At 40.9% G+C, this 20,476-nt stretch overlaps 1 protein-coding gene across 7 annotated transcripts in view; it reads right to left on the bottom strand.

The window, feature by feature from the left end:
- The window catches only part of FZD6 (frizzled class receptor 6), a 43,453-nt gene extending 24,965 nt beyond the window's left edge, over positions 1 to 18,488 (bottom strand). For 2 of the 7 annotated variants that reach the window (XM_060128079.1, XM_060128074.1), the window contains exons 1-3: positions 18,356 to 18,464; positions 17,486 to 17,604; positions 17,054 to 17,386 (exon numbers count right to left, since the gene is read on the bottom strand). In XM_060128079.1, coding sequence (XP_059984062.1) covers positions 17,054 to 17,230 — 177 coding nt within the window. In that variant the 5' untranslated portion in view covers positions 17,231 to 17,386; positions 17,486 to 17,604; positions 18,356 to 18,464. Of the gene's footprint in view, positions 1 to 3,176; positions 3,235 to 11,873; positions 12,002 to 17,053; positions 17,387 to 17,471; positions 17,605 to 18,355 lie in introns of those variants that run through there. The other 5 variants (XM_060128075.1, XM_060128076.1, XM_060128080.1 and 2 more) reach the window with 5 other exon arrangements.
- Positions 18,489 to 20,476: the final 1,988 nt, after the last annotated feature.

Raw genomic sequence — 20,476 nt, 5'->3', positions numbered from 1 at the left:
CTACTAACAGGAAGTTAAACAAATAGAGCTCTGCAGGCGAGAGACTTTAGGTTAAGGATATAGATGTGGAAGTCATCATTATAAAAACAGTAACTGAAATAATTGAATGTAATTATCCAAAGAGAACATGTAGAGTTAGACGAAAAATTGGATTCAAAAATCTGATTCAGGGGCTTCCCTGGTGGCGCAGTGGTTGAGAGTCCGCCTGCCGATGCAGGGAACACGGGTTCGTGCCCCGGTCTGGGAAGATCCCACGTGCAGCGGAGCAGCTGGGCCCGTGAGCCATGGCCGCTGAGCCTGCGTGACCGGAGGCTGTGCTCCGCAACGGGAGAGGCCACAGCAGTGAGAGGCCCGCTTACCACAAAAAAAGAAAAAGAAAATCTATAGCTGTACAAAAAAAACAGGGGAAGGGTCTCATCAGTGAGCTATGAACACTGAGACATCTCTGAAAAATAGGAGAATGAGGACTTCTATTTTCAGCACTGTGACCAATTAAATATCTCTGGCCACAACACATTCAGATTCTACATAAACTGCAACAGATATACATTAAAATGCATTGCTGAGTACTGCATACACCTAATAAAATAGCATAAAATATGTAAAATGAAAAGCAACAAATCTACAAGAAGAAGTGGACAATTCCATGATCACAATCAGAAATTTCAATTCCTATTTCTTAGTAAATGAAAGGCCAAGCAGACAAAAAAAGATTAATAAGTAAATATGAGATGTGATTACAATACTACAATTAACAAATCTCATTTAAAGGGCACATACAGAAGCCACACCCAACAATTAGAGGACAAGAGCTGTGGAGGACTTTGGACCACCGGAGAATTCACCCTGCCCTGATGGGGCAGTGACTGAGCAAAGACAGGGCTGCCACGGTTGTACACTGTATCTCCCTTATCTGAATGGTGCTGAGGCCTAAACCTTTGCCACCTAACAAGAGCTTGTTGGAGAGCAAACAGTAGGGTACTTCTCTCAATTTTCTCTGTCTGGAGGGGGAGAATGCCCAGCTTGTGTGAGTATCCTCCTCTCGGACTGAGGTGGAATAAAGGGAGGCATGGGCAACTGGTAGCATTTACCTCTTTGTTTCCTGTTCCAAGTAAGCCTAGTTCCTACAAATTTTGAGTGTCTGGTAATCAACTCTTATGATGGAAATAATTAAAACACACTATTTAATTCTTCTAACTCAGAGCCATTCTACAATAGCTATAAATAAATTGATGGTCAGCACTTAAGGACTATTATTGTCCAGGGCAGACGAAATGAAAGTAACACATGTACTTTTTGCTATATTAGAACAATTTTCTTATGGGGCAAACATGCAAGTCACATCCTCTGTTTAATTCTTCTAGAGTGCCAACACTGGTTAATCCAATAACGTTGCTGTTCATGCAATCTGCAGGGATAAATCAGATGCTGAAAACTCAAAATACCTTCAGTGGCCAGGCAGATAAATTCAGAAGGGTATAAGACAGCAGGAGTAGTTGGGGAGCAGCTGCTACTCAGTTCTAGTGGACTGTTATTGGAGAGTGGGAGCACAGAGCTGTTAGGTATTTCAATTTTTCATAAGAAAACAGAACCCGGATTTGTACGTGAAATCTCCAAATGTAAAAAAATTTTAATGTGAACATTTAAAATAATGTACAGGACAAACAAAACATGTCTTCAGATCAGATCTAATGTGGGTCACTAATGTTCAAGCTCTGTTGCAAACTAATAGACATAAAGAAATTTTTTTTAGATTTGGAAGGAACCTGAGTAGACTTTTAAGACTGTTGCTTTTAAAATGTGTGTGTGCATTCTGCCAAGGATTAGTTTCTTTAACTAAGAGGTTACAAAGAAGCTTAATATATTAAATAAATAAAAGCACAGCTGCTCCCGCTGAACAGGAAGTCCTCCCTCTGAGACACCTCTCACCACTTCCCTTCCCCACCAGTGACCTCAAAGCACCTCCAGAGATCACAGTTTGAAAACTACTGAGCTAATCCGTTTTCTCAGATTACAAGTGAGAAAATGAAATCCAATTTCTCATTGAAATTGTTACTGAAATCCCCAAATCTAGCCTAAATTAGAATTAAGTGCCCTTATTCCTGAGCTAATGCTACTAATAATAAATGAGATTTATTCAGCACCTATCATAAACTAGGCACTGTGCTTTCTCATATACCAGTTGTTTTTACAACAATCCTGTGAGAGGGATGTTGTTTTTGCTCGGGCTTCTCATTGCGGTGGCTTCTCTTGTGGAGCACAGTCTTCAGTAGTTGCTGCGCATGGGCTCAGTAGTTGTGGCCCACGGGCTTAGTCGCTCTGCGGCATGTGGGATCTTCCTGGACCAGGGATCGAACCCACGTCCTCTGCATTGGCAGGCGGATTCTTAACCACTGTGCCACCAGGGAAGTCCCTGAGAGGGATATTCTTGTCTCCACTTTGCAGATGAGGAAACTGAGGCTCTTTGAGCACCTTTCATAGGGTCACATAAGTAGTAAATGGCAATCAGGATAGGAACCTGGGTCCAAATGACTCCATATCTGTCCTCTGTAACCCTGATACTAAGTTGCCACCCAACTCTCCCTGAAAATTACCCTTCCCCAAAGCATGAGACAGGCAGGAATGCCAATAAGAATGAAGAGGAAGAAGGATATCAAAAGAGGACTGAGAATCTTCTAACATGAAACAAAACTCAACAAATGTTCACAGGACACATTAATCAAAGACAGTAAAACCTCAAACTATGTTTATCATATTCAGATGATACATGTACCTCCTGAAGCAGGTAATTCTGGAACAGGTAATTTTTAAAATCAATCAATCTATCTATCTATCTAAAAAAATTTTATTTTGGCCACGCCACGCAGCTTGCAGTATCTTAGTTCCCCGACCAGGGATCGAAACCGTGCCCCCTGCAGTGCAAGCTTGGAGTCCTAACCACAGGACACCAGGGAATTCCCTGGAACAGATAATTTTAGAACAAATAATAGCACTTTAAATAATGGATAGTCAGCCTGTTATTGAACTCATCCCAGATGGTTGAAAAAACAGAATGAGCATATTTCCCTAATTGTTTAAATAAAATTCTTGACAGGAATCTTTTATGTTCTTCCACAAAATGTCCTAGGTATCATTCTCAGAAACCAAACCTTGACTGAGATGGAAAGACTACTAACCTGACTCACTGTGACATTTCTTGTGTCCTTAATCTTTTTTTTTTTTTTTTTTTTTTTGCGGTACGCGGGCCTCTCACTGCTGTGGCCTCTCCCGTTGCGGAGCACAGGCTCCAGACGCGCAGGCTCAGCGGCCATGGCTCACGGGCCCAGCCGCTGTGCGGCATGTGGGATCTTCCCGGACCGGGGCACGAACCGTGTCCCCTGCATCGGCAGGCGGACTCTCAACCACTGCGCCACCAGGGAAGCCCCTCTTTTTCTTTCTTTCTTTTTTTTTTTTTTGTGGTACGCGGGCCTCTCACTGTTGTGGTCTCTTCCGTTGCGGAGCACAGGCTCCGGACGCGCACGCTCAGCGGCCATGGCTCAAGGGACCAGCCGCTCCGCGGCATGTGGGATTCTCCCGGACTCGGGCACGAACCCGTGTCCCCTGCATCGGCAGGCGGACTCTCAACCATTGCGCCACCAGGGAAGCCCTTGTGTCCTTAATCTTATACTCAGAATATCATATTATTAAACTAGTATTTAGCATGGTAAGTGCTATGTAAACCCATGAACTGAGCAATGATTCAAACTTTCTAGGCTCTTCAGTCCGTTCCCTCTCTCCTCCCTGAACGACACACCTTCTTCAACTCTCTCAGTAACCCAGAGCCTTCATGGTCTCACACAAGAATTTCTCCTTTTCAAATTTTATTCTCAAAGAAGGCTCAGAAACTCACCCAATAACTAACCACAGCATAAAAAAAAATCAATGCTGCTTTTGAAATTCTAGCATTAATAATTAAAATAGTCCTGTTGATTATACTTTTAACACTCAGAGAAATAAAAGGTAGGAAACTTTAAGAAAATGGTCAGTTCCTGGTAGAAATCCTGTGGTAGTTACTATCAGTACTAGCAAGAACAAGGAAGAAGAGGGCAATTAAGAAGGCAAACTATACCTCCATTCTGAAAAAGAGCAGAGCCAAACTATGATATATAGACAATGAGAACCAAAATACATGGAGTATTTTATATAATCCTTTGCTGGAAATAATGCCAGCATTGTAATTCTGGTTCCAGCTCTGTCATTAACTGCTGGTGTCACCTCTGGCAGATAATTTTCTGTCTTTGAGTCTCAGAGCATTCATCAGTAAAATGAACACGATGAACTACTGGATGGTCTCTAAGGACACTTTATGGCTCAGGAAGTTTATGAAGAGGGTAACAAAGACTTGAATAGCAGAGCTGGACATAAATTTCAAAGCAACTGTAGGTACCACAATGAAATTTTCTCCTTGTTAGTTAACTAACTCTGTCTTGCACTGAGCTTTACAATGAACATTTCCATATCCATCTGCCCAGCAGTCCTATTTTGGGGAATCCCAAAGTAGGTGGGATGCTACAGAAGCTTAAGGACAGATGCAGGGGTGCAACCTGACAACAAAAACATAGGGACATAATCTAAGCTTGGCCACGTGGATGCTCCAGGTATTGAGATTCTTGTATAAAAGAACAGTCAGATTATTTGAGGCAGTTGCAGTGGGATCAATAACACCCACAGTGCCAAAATAAGTGTCCAGGGACAATGGTTCAGGAAGTGTCCACTGGCATTGGCACTGGTGACAGACTGATCTTATGGTATGATCTTAGCTGTGTTCTGGTTCCCTGTGCTTCTCCCTGGTTCTCCAGCCTCTCCATTGATCCAACAAGCTACCCAACATCCACCCATTTTCTGCTTCAGTTAGTCAAAGTTGGTTTCTATTGTTTGCAACCAAGAAGACCAACTGGCATAAAAATTATATAAAGAACAAGTTGTAAGTGACCTTGGTGAAACGGGAAGAATTCTAGAACTGGTTTTCTGGACTAACTGGGGGCCAAAAGCGAGCAAACATTCTGTCAGTATTTAAAGATGGAAATCTGGCAGCCCATGGTATATAGCAGAAAAACAACTAATTGCATTATCCTTATAATCACTTAGATTCAAAGAACTTCTTAGAATTATGTGCCCGGTGAAGACAAGGCTGAGTGGCTGCTGCCAGACAAGCAGAGAAAGGTATAAAGACCATCATGTATTCAAGGACTATGGGCTGAAGTGAGTGCTTCTAGGGGTGCTGTTCGGCTTAGGAAGAGAGCGACATACTGGCATCCCTGAATTCTTGGCTCAAGGTGTGGAGTGAAACAGAAAGATTAAAAAGATGCAGACCACTCCAGATTGGTAGGTGGCAGATTTAATAAGCAAGAAAACTTAAATACGAGGCTTGTCTTGGGATGAGCAGATCTCCGTACCCGCCAGCCAGAATCTTAAAAGTTTATATAGAGGCCTTCACTGGGCTCAGTCACACATACTGTCCAGGTGATCTCAGCACCACTTTACTATCTCAAGGCTGAAGTTGAAAACCAAAGGCACAGTTTGATCCTGCAGGTTGCCAAATTATATCAGTTAAATTTGCTTCCCTTTCACATTGGAGATGCAGTGATATTGTGATAAGAAGGCAGTGGAACGTCAAGATCTGAAGCAGGGATACATGACAAGGTTCAGAGTCCCCACACAGGACTCTGAACCCCCAGTCCTCAAAGCAGACCCTCATCCCTGGTCTGTTGAGGCACTCATCTGAAAGATTTACTTTGTAAGAAGCAAATAAATAGCCTCATACCCCATCCCCACCACGCTTCAATGTCTCAATCTATAAGAAGAGTTCTACCCCATCATGCCCTGGGAGGGTCAAGTCAAAATTAAATCTGAAAAAAAGGATTATACATTATTTGTAAGACACTATACATTTATATTGGTTTGAGGGTGCTGGATTATGGAGGAAAGAACAAAATTTTAGATGGTGCTAATACTGATAGGAGTGTATTGATTCTAGATTCAACATGCTAGCTTCAGAGACTGGGCTTTTTACAGGGGCTTGGTGGGACCCTGTTGGAGGAGATAATCGAGAGGACATGACCCATGAGCTGGACCCTGGCAAACGGAAGTCCCTCATCCCCTCTCCTGTCCTTTGAAGGTATGTTCCACTGGCCTTCCCCGCACTACAAGCTGCCCAAGGCCTCAGCCTTGAGAGTAAAGTGGTGCTGAGATCACCTGGACGGTATGTGTGACTGAGCCCAGTGAAGGCCTCTATATAAACTTTTAAGATTCTGGCGGGTGGGTGCGGAGATCTACTCTTCTTGTGGCCACCCAAGACAAGCCTCATATGTAAGTTTTCTTGCTTATTAAATCTGCCACCTACCAATCTGGAGTGGTCTGCCTCTTCTTCAGTCTCTCCCTGCCCTCTGTGTACGGGGGCCAATTTCAGATTACACAGGGGCAACTCCGGAGGAGAATGCGAACTAACAGATCCCAAACCCAACCCAGTGTAATTTCCCAAGCCCAGGTGTGTCTACTTCAAATAGCTGTATTTCACAATAGCACAATCACCATACTGGCTTCCTGGATAAACATTTTTATGGTCGAGGTGGCAAAACAAAAAACATTAGAGGTCTCCCTCTACCATGATAGAAAATCAAAAGCAATACTGTAGACAGGGCTTTCAGAGATGAGTGACACCATCAAAAACAGATTCAGGGGTAGTAATCGGTGGCACCTGTCCATTTTAACTGGATATGTTGTTAATACATTGTCTTAAGCAACCTTAATCAAATGGCTAAAGTACTTTTCCAGATGTGATCTCTCTACTATAGCAAATCAGTACAGCCTTGGCAACACATATGCAGCTCTTATCTGGCCAATGCTTTTTCCTCCAAAAGGAATTTACTTTCACCTAACAAGGACAGCAACACATCGTCCCCAACTTGCCTTAGAGCAGTCATTCTCAAAGAGTGGTCCCTGAAGCAGCAACAGCATGCCCCACTGGAAACTTGTTAGAAGTAACTTCTCCATCCCACCCCAGATCTACTGATTCGGGAATTCTGGAGGTGGTGTCAGTGATCTGTGTTTTAACAAGCCCTTCAGACGATTCTGATGCACACCAGAGTGTGAGAAGCACCACCTTAGAGTAATATCGGCTCTTCAGCTCTGTGCCTCAATTTCATTTGACCAGAGGCTCTGACCATATCACTATTTCACAGGACATCACGCTGGCCCATCATATTTAGGACATAAAGCTGGTGAGGCCATAGGTATGTACCAATGAGGAGATTAACCCTACATAAATAAAAGGAACCTTCCACTTTGATTCTGCTAATGGTTCCTGGTAGACATTGGACACAATTATGGGACATCTAGAGATCATCAGCCCAAGACCTCTCATAAACTGGGTGTTTTCCAGTCACCTATTTATGACATCAGGTGTAGCCAATATGATTCCCTCTTCAAGTGGCGGGAGTAGATTTTAAAGACACAGGAAAGCAGCATGAGCGTACTACTCACACTCTCAGAATGCCCACTTCTGTCATACTGCACCTTGTCCTTAAAACACACCAGCTAGCTCCCCATGATCTAATGACATGATAATGGAAGGGACCATAGTATAGACCCGGGGTTGCTGGTGCTATAAGGTCCTGAAGAGAAACTCTGGGTTAAAAGGCTAATAGAGAGGGATCAAAAGAAGAAAAATATTTTGATTTTAAGAAATACATAAAGCTAAGCCTAAGCAGAGTGGGCTTGTGGCAGTATCTTGCCTGCACCTTGCCTCCCTTAGCAATAAAGATGCAGGTTATATAGACATTTGTCACTTTCCTGAAGCATGAATCAGAATCTCCCTGGTACATGGAAGAAGCCACTTTACTAGTGACCAGGGCCAAGTGACCGTAAAGCATCTGATTCTGATCTCAGGATTTGTGCTTTCTACTCATGGTGTCACACAGTAACTCTCAAGAAGTGGTAAGAGCTTTATTTCTTACTTTAAAATGTCACCAAAAAGAAAGCCAACCTCTAGTGATAGTAATGAAAATTGAGAAAAAGTGAAGAAGTTTAAAAAAATGATTGAAAAAAAAGTGGTGCGCCTTAGGTAGGCAACAGACTCACTAAAGATCTAAAGGGGTCCTTAAATGTTTACACTTCACAGAGCAAATACTGTCAAAGTGGTTACAAGAGTTGAGTAAATTCTTTGAGAATGTTAATGGACTACTGTATAATCAAGTGGTACAAACTCTGCCACTTATTATCATGAATGTGACCAATCTCAGGCAAGTCAACTTCTTTTTAAAAAATGCAAACCAGGGCCTGGAATACAAGACAAGAATAAAAAACAGAAATTTGCATTATTTCCACAACAGAAAACTTGTTATTTTTAAAGTAGTTCTTAGCGAGCACTACAAATTTTAAACTATTTCTCCAAAAGACCTTTCCTTTAGAAATTAGACAAAGATATATAGTAAGTGGTTGGTACTGCAGAATAATCTGTCCACTGAAGAGTCAATTATTTAATTTAAAACTTGTAACTTAGAGAATGTGGCCAAGATGGTGGAATAGGAAGACTCTAAGCTCACCTCCTCCCACGGGCACACCAAAATTACAGCTTTACAGAGTGACTATTGATGAACACAACCTGAAGACTAGCAGAAAAGATTTTCCACCACTAAGAATATAAAGAAGGAACCACAATGAGACAGGTGGGAGAGGTAGTAATACAGTACAGTCAAGACCCACTCCCCAGGGTAGGCAACCCATAAATGTAAGGATAATCACAATTGCAGAGGTTTTCCCCAAGGAGCCAGGGGTCTGAGCCCTACATCAGGCTCCCTAGCCTGGGGGTCCCACGCTGGGAAGATGAGCCCCTAGAATGTCTAGCTTTGAAGGCCGGCAGGGCTTGCATACAGAAGAGCTGGAGAGATGCAGGAAACAGACACTCCACTCTTAAAGGGCACATGCAAAACTTCACACACTCCAACTCCCAATGCAGAGGCATTAATCTGACTGGGTCAGTCCCTCTTACTGATCTTAGAAAGGCTCCCAGAGAGGCAGAAGGCCGGGACTCCTCCTGGGGAAACAGACACTGGCAGCATCCATTTTGGGGAGCTCATTCTACCACGAGGACACTGGTCCTGGCAAGCACCATTTTGGAGTCTTCCCTCTAGCCTATTAGTGGTAAGTGGGTACCACTACCTCTGGCAGCCACCACACAAGGCAGGGACTTGCAGCCAGCAGGGCTGGGGACCAACCCCACCTACCAGGGTGCTCACAGCTGTTAGCCCTGTCACAACAGAGGGGCCCACACAGCCCACATAGTGGGCACCCCTAGAGCATACAGCTCTGGTGGCCAGAGGGGAGTGTTCTACTGGGCCCCACAGGACGTCTCTTACATAAGACCAATTCGCCAAGATTGGGAAACATAACTTGCCTACCCAATACATAGAAATAAGCACAAGGAATTTGGCAAAATGAGGAGACAGAGGAATATGTTCCAAACGCAGGAACAAGACAGAACCTCAAAAGAAGAACTAAGTAAAGTGGAAATCAGCAATCTACCAGATAAAGAGTTCAAGACAATGATCACAAGATGTTCAACAAACTCAGGAGAAGAATGGATGAACACAGTGAGAAATTTAATAAAGAGTTCCAAATTATAAAGAAGAACTAAACAGAACTAAAGAATACAATAACTGAAATAAAAAATACACTAGAAGAAATCAACAGTAGATTAGATAATACAGAGAATCAGATCAGTGAACTGGAATACAGAGTAGTGAAAATCACCCAAGCTGAACAGAAAAAAGAAAAAAGAATTTTTAAAAAATGAGGACGGTTTAATTTAAGAGACCTCTGGGACAACATCAAGCATACTAACAATTTGCATTATCAGGGTCCCAGAAGGAGGAGAAAGAGAGAAAGGGGCAGCTAATTTACTTGAAGAAAACTTGTAACTTGAAAAACTATAATTCACATTCAGGTACACATTCAACAAACATTAATGAATGAATACATACATATATACAAACTAGAGTAATACAACTTCATTATCTACATGCCACATTCTCAAGGAAAGGAAAAAATCACAACACAACAGTCTTCCCATGGTCTAAAAGAACCATGTCTCTTTGCGGACAGGCTCTCCTGAAGACATAACTAATAATATCCCAGACTGTGGAATAACAAGGAATGACCCTAGGGATTTTGTGCCTATCAGCAGAGACTCCCAGGAGAAATACTGTCCTCTGTTCACATACAGGTCTAACCCTGATTCTGTAGACTCAGAATTAGTCAAGGTACTTTCCCTACTACTGCAGTACAATGTCAGAAAGGAAGGTAAGTTCATAGTTTCTACATTAAAAATCCAACAGTAGCCACTATACACACAACTGATCTGGAATACTTTTCTATATTTATTTCATTTTAAATGACTCAACAGCTTACTTTCAGAATAATTACACCTATTTTCAGAAAGTCTTCCCTGAAAAATAAAGAGGTTAGTCACACTAAACATTTTCTTTCCTTTTGTATGGGGTAGAAGAGTGGAGAATAAGGAGGAAAGGAAGGGGTCCGCTAGACTCATCTAAAAGCAGATGAATATGTTTAAAAACCAATAGAAACAGATTTTTTCTTTAAAGTTTGTTTATACAGTTTTTCTCCATCCCTTTATTTTTAATTGATTAGAGACATTTGACTAGTGCATACTAACAGGTGGAAAGGAAAGGAGTTTTTTTTTTTTTTTTTTTGGCTCACTTCCCTTTAGACTGTTCAAAAGTAGAACAACCACATGCTGTTCCAAACACAATACATGACTTCGCTTTGCCTAGGCCTTAATGAAGGCAATTCAAAAAGAAAAATACAAAATTCTGGTCTCCATTTTCCCTAGATCAGTCTCAGCTCTTTCTGGATGAAATCAGTCTCTCAAGGGACATCAACCTCACAATTTGAGAAACAATGCTCTAGATATGAAACAAAAAGCAACACAATGGAAAACCAGCAACCATTTGTTTTTCCACTTGGGAGAGTTAGACTGTACAACATCCTTTTCATTACAAAGCCAAGTTACTATTCAGAATTGTAAATTAACTCTTTGTAGTAATACAAATGACTTCAGTCTCAGATAATAAAGTAAGGAAAAAATCAAAGTCCCTTATTTCAAGCAATCTCTGAAACAAAACTAAAGGACCAGGATATCTCAGTCAGATCCTTTGGTTTGTGATAAATTTGACTTAAAATTATCTGGAAAGAAAATAACACATAACACATATGGTAACATATTAATAAGAATGCACAATAATGATTTTTATTACATGCTTTATGTGTGTAATCCTTAAGAACATTTTCAAGTACTTTAAACCAGAGTTCAGCAAACTACAGCCTGTGGGCCAAAAGTGATGCACTATCTGTTTTTATAAGTAAAGTTTTATTGAAACATCCACACTCATTTGTATTGGCTACAATTGAAGAGTTGAAGAGCTGTGACAGAGAGTGAATGTCTTGCAAAGCCAAAAATATTTATTATTTACCCCTTTACAGAAAATGTCTGCATTCCATCTGCTCTAAACCACTGGGTCTCAAATTTTAACACTCATAAGAAACACCTGGACAGCTTGTTAAATCAGTTTCCTGAGCTCTACTTTCACAGATCATGATTCAGTAGGTTGGAATGGGGTCCATGAACTTGCATTTCTAACAAGCTCACAACCTGCTGGTCTATGAACTAAAGTTTGACAATCACTGCCCTAAACCATCTCATATAATCACAGATCAGTAATGACCACAAATGTTATAAATTCTATAAACCAGGATAACCATCACACATAATGAAAACTAAGGCATAAAAGAGGAGGGAAATAGATCTCTTGACTTACATGAAATTCTTGGTAGCTAAGAAGGCACAACTGGTTGCCATAATCATCAGATAATTCTTCAGCCCCTCATCCTAACGTTAATTCATAGTAAACACTGGAAATTCAACCGGGACCAGCAGGAGCCAAAGGCAGTTGGGTTGGAAGTGTAAAACACAATCAGTTCTTTAGAGAAACTATAAAACACTTTTTAAAAGTAAAAGCTGAGGTATATTCAGTTATAATTTAGTATCTGACTGGACTATAGATTAAGTACTAAAGTACAATGTTTGAAAAGAAATCTGACACATATAGTTTATAATACAATGGTCCAATCAAAAGATAATTCTTTCACTCCATATAAATAAATATAAACGGTTAAAAAATCTAATCTTTTGAATAAATTCAAAATAAACATGTGTCACGCTAATAATGGCAAAGAACATAGAGGATATCAACTGATGTATTTTATTAGAACTAGGCTCAGGCAGATCAAAGGTGGATGATATGTAAACCACATAAAAATATTAGGGGCTTTCAAAAACAGAAATATAGATCAATGGAACAGGATAGAAAGCCCAGAGATAAACCCAAGCACATATGGTCACCTTATCTTTGATAAAGGAGGCAAGAATATACAGTGGAGAAAAGACAGCCTCTTCAATAAGTGGTGCTGGGAAAACTGGACAGGTACATGTAAGAGTATGAAATTAGAACACTCCCTAACACCACGCACAAAAATAAACTCAAAATGGATTAAAGACCTAAATGTAAGGCCAGAAACTATCACACTCTTAGAGGAAAACAAAGGCAGAACACTCTATGACATAAATCACAGCAAGATCCTTTCTGACCCACCTCCTAGAGAAATGGAAATAAAAACAAAAATAAACAAATGGGACCTAATGAAACTTCAAAGCTTTTGCACAGCAAAGGAAACCATAAACAAGACGAAAAGACAACCCTCAGAATGGGAGAAAATATTTGCAGATGAAGCAACTGACAAAGGATTAATCTCCAAAATTTACAAGCCGCTCATGCAGCTCAATATTAAACAAACAACCCAATCCAAAAATGGGCAGAAGACCTAAACAGACATTTCTCCAAAGAAGATATACAGATTGCCAACAAACACATGAAAGAATGCTCAACATTATTAATCATTAGAGAAATGCAAATCAAAACTACAATGAGACATCATCTCACATCAGTCAGAATCGCCATCATCAAAAAATCTAGAAACAATAAATGCTGGAGAGGGTGTGGAGAAAAGGGAACCCTCTTGCACTGTTGGTGGGAATGTAAATTGATACAGCCACTATGGAGAACAGTATGGAGGTTCCTAAAAAAACTACAAATAGAACTACCATACGACCCAGCAATCCCACTACTGGGCATATACCCTGAGAAAACCATAATTCAAAAAGAGTCATGTACCAAAATGTTCATTGCAGTTCTATTTACAATAGCCAGGACATGGAAGCAACCTAAGTGTCCATCAACAGATGAATGGATAAAGAAGATGTGGCACATATATACAATGGAATATTACTCAGTCATAAAAAGAAATGAAATTGAGTTATTTGTAGTGAGGTGGATGAACCTAGAGTCTGTCATACAGAGTGAAGTAAGTCAGAAAGAGAAAGACACATACTGTATGCTACCACATATATATGGAATCTAAGAAAAAAAAATGTCATGAAGTACCTAGGGGTAAGACAGGAATAAAGACGCAGACCTACTAGAGAATGGACTTGAGGATATGAGGAGGGGGAAGGGAAAGCTGTGACAAAGTGAGAGAGTGGCATGGACATATATACACTACCAAACGTAAAATAGATAGCTAGTGGGAAGCAGTCGCATAGCACAGGGAGATCAGCTCGGTGCTTTGTGACCACCTAGAGGGGTGGGATAGGGAGGGCGGGAGGGAGGGAGACGCAAGAGGGAAGAGATATGGGAACATATGTATAACTGATTCACTTTGTTATAAAGCAGAAACTAACACACCATTGTAAAGCAATTATACTCCAATAAAGATGTTAAAAAATTAAAAAATAAAAAAAAGAAAAAATATTAGTGCCTTTCACGTAGACGCTGCAGAAGATAAAGGTGGAAGGTAAAGATTTGGAGGGAAAATTCTCATTGATGATTTATTAGAATAAGAAACATCTCCTTTTCCTTTATTTAGCCTTCATTGAACATCTACCATGCTCAGAGGCACTGTACACTGTACTAGGCATTAGACATAGAAATGAATAAACATCCCTACTCTCAACAACCTCAAAAGCTAGGGAGAGAGCCATGTAAATAAGTGCAATACAGCACGGTAAGTATATTAAGTATATTATGTACTATCAGAGTGTAGAGTGTAAGCTGATTAAATATGCTTGGGAGAAAGGTGAAAGGAATACTTCGCTAAACACAGAGTTATTGCTTTAACTGAGATGTAAAGAAATTGAGCAGATGAAGAAGGGTAGGTAAGGAACCCAGGAGGCAGTGGATACAATATGTGCAACTGTATGAAAGTAAGAGGGAGTAATATGGATCTGAATTCTACATCTACAAACAGGTCAGCTTGGCCGAAGCAGAGTGTGTAACATGGGAAGCAACGAGATGGGAAGCCGGACAGGAAGGCAGGGTCTCATATAAAGAACCTTAGGTGCTGCACTAGTCAGGTCTTTATTTTTCCAGCTTTAGGGAAATGGTGAAGATTTTAACCCCAGAGTGGACTGCATGGATTTGCATTTTACTGAAATCACTTTGGCACCACCAGAGGGGACAGGCTGAAGCCAAAGGATTTTATTTTTGATCTAAAAATTTTGACAAGACTTTGTATTCAAGGCATGGATGAGAAACAGAAAGGTAGAGCTGATAAGAGGTTAAAAAAAAAAATCTCCCAGCTTAATTTTTATCAAAATGAAGTTTAGGAAGAAGCAGCAAAGATTGAAATTAACACAGGACATTCTAATCCTAGGAAATATTTTCTTTTTTATCTAATAAGGTCAAGGATAAAAAAAACACCCCACAAAAACCGTTAAAGATGACATTATGGTCCATGTTGACAGAGAAGATTGCATCAGATTATAGCGCTCAGATCTTGGACAAATCATAACTTTTCTGGGCTTCAGTTTCTTCACCTATATAATGACAGGTTCAAAGCTTCCTAACCTGGGCTATAAATAGATGTACATTTCAATATAATTGGTTTCCTCTGTAATCCTACTAATGTTATTTAAATTTTAAAATTCTGAGAATGGGTCAATGGCACAAAAGAGGATAAGAAGCTCTGCATGACATTTAAGTCACAACTCTCGAATTATAGAATTTTGGACATTCAATACAGGAACTAAAAGAGAATGCCACTGGCTAAGGAAAAATAAGAACGGGGCAATAGGAAAAGCGTAATACACTGGACCAAAAAGATAATTTATAGGGATTTAAAGTCTGATTTAGGTTGATATTATTTTGCCTTTCCATTTCCCTTTCTTCTTTTGTAAACGTAGGTTAATGCTGGTATTAAATGACTGCTTGATTGCTTTCTTTTATATCCTTAAACCAACTGAAATGTGATTTATGGAATAAAACTTAATAGTAAAGGCTAAGAGAAAGTGTAGATTATATAATGAAGAGATTAGTAATGTCAGCAATCAAATAAAGGAGGGAAGAACAAAAATGCCTTCTTGATATCAAGTCCAGACACAAAACTACCTGGGAAAGAAGCTAGGTAAATGAAAAATAACCTTTTTTGGGTCAGAAACAATTGGTTTTAAAAAGACATGTCTAGAACAAAAACTAGTTCTTATCATCTTATAATTACAGTATTTAATAGCAGGGATGCATCTCTCCCTATCTTCATAATGGTACTCTATGATAAGGAATTCTAAATTATCTGAATTTATAAGGTCAATGTCAGCATTCAAAATGCATGTAGCTACTATACAAAAAGGAGACCAGATTTTTAAAAATTTTTAAGAACTCTGTAAGATATGAGTTATAAAACACTTATCAGAAAAAATGTGAATGAAGGTTATAATTATTCCTTGAAGTTACTCATACTACATACTTTATTTAATCAGATTAAACAATCAAAATGGTTCTGATTAACCAATGGAAGTCTCACCACATCATCTGTTCAGTGTTCAAAAAGACACCTTGCACTGGTTTGAAAAACCATTGAAAGATTATAGTAATATAATTTGCAATATCTTTTAAAAGTACTTCTACTTAGTATTCAAAAGCCTTCCTATTTTAGACATGAGTCTACAATGAGGTAACTGGACAACTATTCAACTAAACAACAATGGAAGACTTTAGAAGCTGCGAAAGCAAGTCTGGTCAGTTTTTAAAGCTGTGTCTATATTAAAACTGCCGGGGGTTTCAACTTTAAGGAACAATCTGAGGGGAAAAAGCCTTTACTATCCTCAGTTTTTCTGGAAAAAAACTACAGAAACATTTGTCTTCTTTCCTTCATGAAAGTTATCCACCTAACAGATCTGTAGGAGAGGACAGGTTTCTACAGGTAACTCTTTCTTCCCACACCTCCCTAGCAATCTGCATATCTCTAAACCAGAGGCAGGTAACTGAGGCACCTGAGGCAATCTTTAGTGTCACTCTGCTCCTCCCCTGACGTGTGTGTTGTTTTTTGTTTTTTTTTTAAACAGTATCTTACAAAGAATACTTGAAGCACTATGCTTAAAGAAAAACTCACTTTTTAGCAAAACACTATCTACAGCCCCAAAATCTTCTAGTCATTGATTTGCTTCAGAAAAACAGGGCCAAGTGAACATAACAACTACTTATGAAAATATATGTAATCCAAGCACTTTTAGTCCAGGCAATATAGATTACACGTTCAATTAGGAAAATTCAGAATTCACATTTCTAGAGGAACTACCAAAATTTACTCAGGAGAGCAAAATATTTGACAGGTGCAAGACATTGCAAAATCATTCATAACTATACTTCATATAAAATGAACCCGATCTTAAGCAAATCCACTAAGCAGGGCCACAGATGTACACTAGCGCAAGTTAATAGGGAGATTTAATTCTCAAAGGGATTTATTCAAAGTAGGACTTATATACAACTCGAAGAAATCCCCTACTGTGTCTGTGTTTTTTTTTTTTTAAAAAAGGTCCTATTTATAGTTTATTCCAGAAAACAGCATAAACTATTTTTCCATAAAGATACGAAGAACTACTCACCTCCATTTCCACAGCCGCAATACTCTGGTCATAATGACCCATCAGATTAGGGAAAAATGTCATGTTGTAGGCCATTTTCATACATCTGGGAACAGTAATTGGTTCACAGGTGAAAAGACTGTGCCCTCGTATGAGGGGTAGAAAAATACATGTCCACAAAAATGTAAACGTTTCCATTCTCTTCAAATTCCTAATTTTACCACATGGCTTGGATTAATCGCTCTTTTCATTCTCAGATTTCCATCCAAAGATAAAATGCTCAAATTCCTCGTTTAATTATTTTACCATTTTGAAGGAAGCCCTTTTTCCTGAAAATGAGTTCTGGGTCAATTACTGTAAAAACAACCAAAAGGGTGTATCAGCAACGTTTGTCATAGACTCAAATGCGTACGTCAAAGTGCAGAGTTAAGATTTTCACCCTAGGTAACTAACACCGGAAAAACGACGGAAAATTTCGTCCCATCGAGATCCTCTTCCACCTGCCTTGGCACAGAATCTATCGCCTGCTGAGGAAGTCTCATCTCTAGGGAACGGATGATAGGAGGCTTGCGCTGTACGGAACACAGGGTAAAAGGGGGGCACTGGATGAGTGAGATGGAGAAAATGGTGGGGATAGGAATAAGTTAAGAAGGGCTGATAGAATTGTAAAACCTAAAAGCCCCTGTTGGCTATCTTATTACGCACAAGAAAACCGAGTCCCGGGGAAATTCCTTAAGATCTCATGAGTTCTTCAATTCTTTAAAGACTCTAAAGGGCGAGTTTTTGTGGCACTCTTCTGGAGACATACTTTTACGTTTTTAAAAATGCCAAGTAGAGGGAGACTTCCAAGATTCCTACTGCGGAGGAGCGAAACTAGTATTCAAGGGCTGGGGGGAGTAGCGATCTCACGGAAAAGGGAAATGAGCAAAGCTGTCCCGCGGCGGCGACGGAGTTTCGGTGGGAGGGAGGCTGTGGGCCCGGAGCCACGAAAAATCGCACGCCCTCATCCCATCCCCCAACACACACCGATGCCCCGACTTCCAGCGCCAGGCAGGGCAACTCTCCCCACCCCCGGGCACCTGCCCCGGGCCCAGCGCCGGGCACCTGCCCCTGGCCCCGCGGGGACCGGCATCGCCTTTCCCCCAACTTCCGGGAAAACTTTGGCCGGTGCGGACCGTCCCACCGCCGCCGCCGCCTTCCCCACACCTGCGGCAACAAGCGCGCGCCCCCCGCCCGCCCCGCACCCCTCGAGGCTCGCCCCCGCTCACCCCGGCACCCGCCCGGCCGCGGCCGCCCGCCCAGTCGGGGCTCAAGGACCCTCACCTCGGGCGGCGGTCGAAGGCACCTTCCTCCCCGTCCCCGTCCAGCCCACCGTACCCCCGCGACCAGAGACGGCTCCCGGGAGTGTCCGGGACTCTAGCCACCTCAGTAGCCGCACCGGGAGCGAGAGCTGAGGAATCCCGCGAGACTGCGCCGCCAGGTCTGGCGGGCAGGTCACGGCTTGCGGCGGCAGCGGCGGGTCTGGCTCTCCGCCCGGGCCCCGCCCACGCTGCGCCGGCCGGGCCTGGTTCTGGGCCGGCCCCGCTGGGCCGGGTTGAGCGGTGTCGCGGTGGCGGGATTCAGCTGTTGGGCCGGGGAGCCCCCTTCACTTTGCCGTTTCTTATGTGCCGTCCAGAGGGGTTCAGCCTAGAATCCCAAATAAAGCTTCTTTTAGAAGAACCCGATTTACTCCGAATTTCAGGAGCCAAGAATTCTTAAACGGGGCCAATTTGCTCTGGAAAGTCAGTTGCCCAAGTGACCTTAGTTGGAGAGTGGGTAACTTGCTGGGTATCTGTCTTAAAAAAACAAAATAAAAAACCCTTTTATTAATTCAGGGAGTCTGGTCACCAACTGGAGGCACAGGTGGCAATGGGATTTCAGCCCTGGCAGGTCCTATGTTTTACTGACGCAGAACCGGAATAGAAAGTTCAACTGCTTTAGGAGTCAACCCAGTTTTTAGTACCAGCTGTGCCACGCGTCATCTCACAGTGTTTACCTATTCATCCCTTCCCTCTAACGTTTGAAAATCACCAGATCTTCATACTGTCACCAAGTTTGGTCTTTCCCAGAATGTCATACATTCTATTTTCCAGTGGAATCGTACGGTATGTAGCCTTTCAGACTGGCCACTGTCACTCAGTACTATTCCTTCATGTCTTCTCATGGCTTGATAGCTCATTTCTTTTTAGTGATAAATAATATTGCATGGTCTGGATGGACCACAGGTTATTTATCCATCATTCACCTACTGAAAGACATCTTGGTTGATTCCAAGTTTTGGCTCTTATAAATAAAGCTGTTATAAAAAACATCTGTGTGCAGGTTTTTGTGTGGAAGTAAGTTTTCAGTTCCTTTGGGTAAGTAGCAAGGAACCAGATTGCTGGATCATGTGGTAAAAGTATATTCAGTTTTATAAAAGAAAAAAAAAGTGCTAAACTGTCTTCCAAAGTGACTATACCATTTTGCATTCACACCAGCAATGCTTGAGAGTTCCTGGTGTTTAACCCCTTGCCAAGGTTTGATGTTGTTACAGTTCTGGATTTTGGCTATTCTAATAGGTGTTTAGTGATATCTCTATTTTAATTTGCATTTCCCTGATGAAATAAGATATGGGCATTTTTTCATGTGCTTATTTGTCATTTGTATATCTTCTTTGATGAGGTGTCTGTTAAGATCTTTGGCCTGTCTTTTAATTGGGTTGTTGGTTTTCTTATGTTGAGTTTTAAGAGTCCTGTGTATATTTTGGATAATAATCCTTTATCAGGTATATCTTTTGCAAATATTTTCTGCCAGTCTGTGGTTTAACGCCTAATTCTCTAGACCTCATCTTTCACAGAGCAGAAGTAATTAATTTTAATGAAGTCCAGTTTGTTAATTTTTTCTTTCATGGATCGTGCCTTTGGTGTTGTAGCTAAAAAGTCATCACAAATCCAAGGACTTCTAGATTTTCTCCTATGTTATCTTCTAGGAGTTTTATAGTTTTGTGTTTAAATTTAGGTCTGTGATTCATTTTGAGTTAATCTTTGTGAAAGGTGTAAGATTTGTGACCAGATTTATTTCTTTTTTTGCATATGCAGTTATTACGGCACTGTTTGTTGAAAAGATGATCTTTGCTCCATTGTATTGCCTCTGCTACTTTGTCAAAGATAAGTTGACTGTATTTATATGGGTCTATTTCTGGGCTCTCTATTCTGTTCCATTGATCTATTTGTCTATTCTTTCACCAATACCACACTGCCTTGATTACTGTAGTTTTGTAGTGAGTCTTGAAGTCAGTAGTGTCAGTCTCCAACTTTGTTCTTCCTCAATTCCTCAATATTGAGTTGGCTATTCTGGGTCTTTTTCTTCTCCATATAAACTTTAGAGTCATTTTGTCAATATCCACAAAATAACTTGCTGGGATTT

Source organism: Lagenorhynchus albirostris, chromosome 17, assembly GCF_949774975.1.
Source record: "Lagenorhynchus albirostris chromosome 17, mLagAlb1.1, whole genome shotgun sequence".
NCBI classification, from domain to species: Eukaryota; Metazoa; Chordata; class Mammalia; order Artiodactyla; family Delphinidae; genus Lagenorhynchus; species Lagenorhynchus albirostris.
This window is presented reverse-complemented; position numbering and strand designations above follow the sequence as displayed.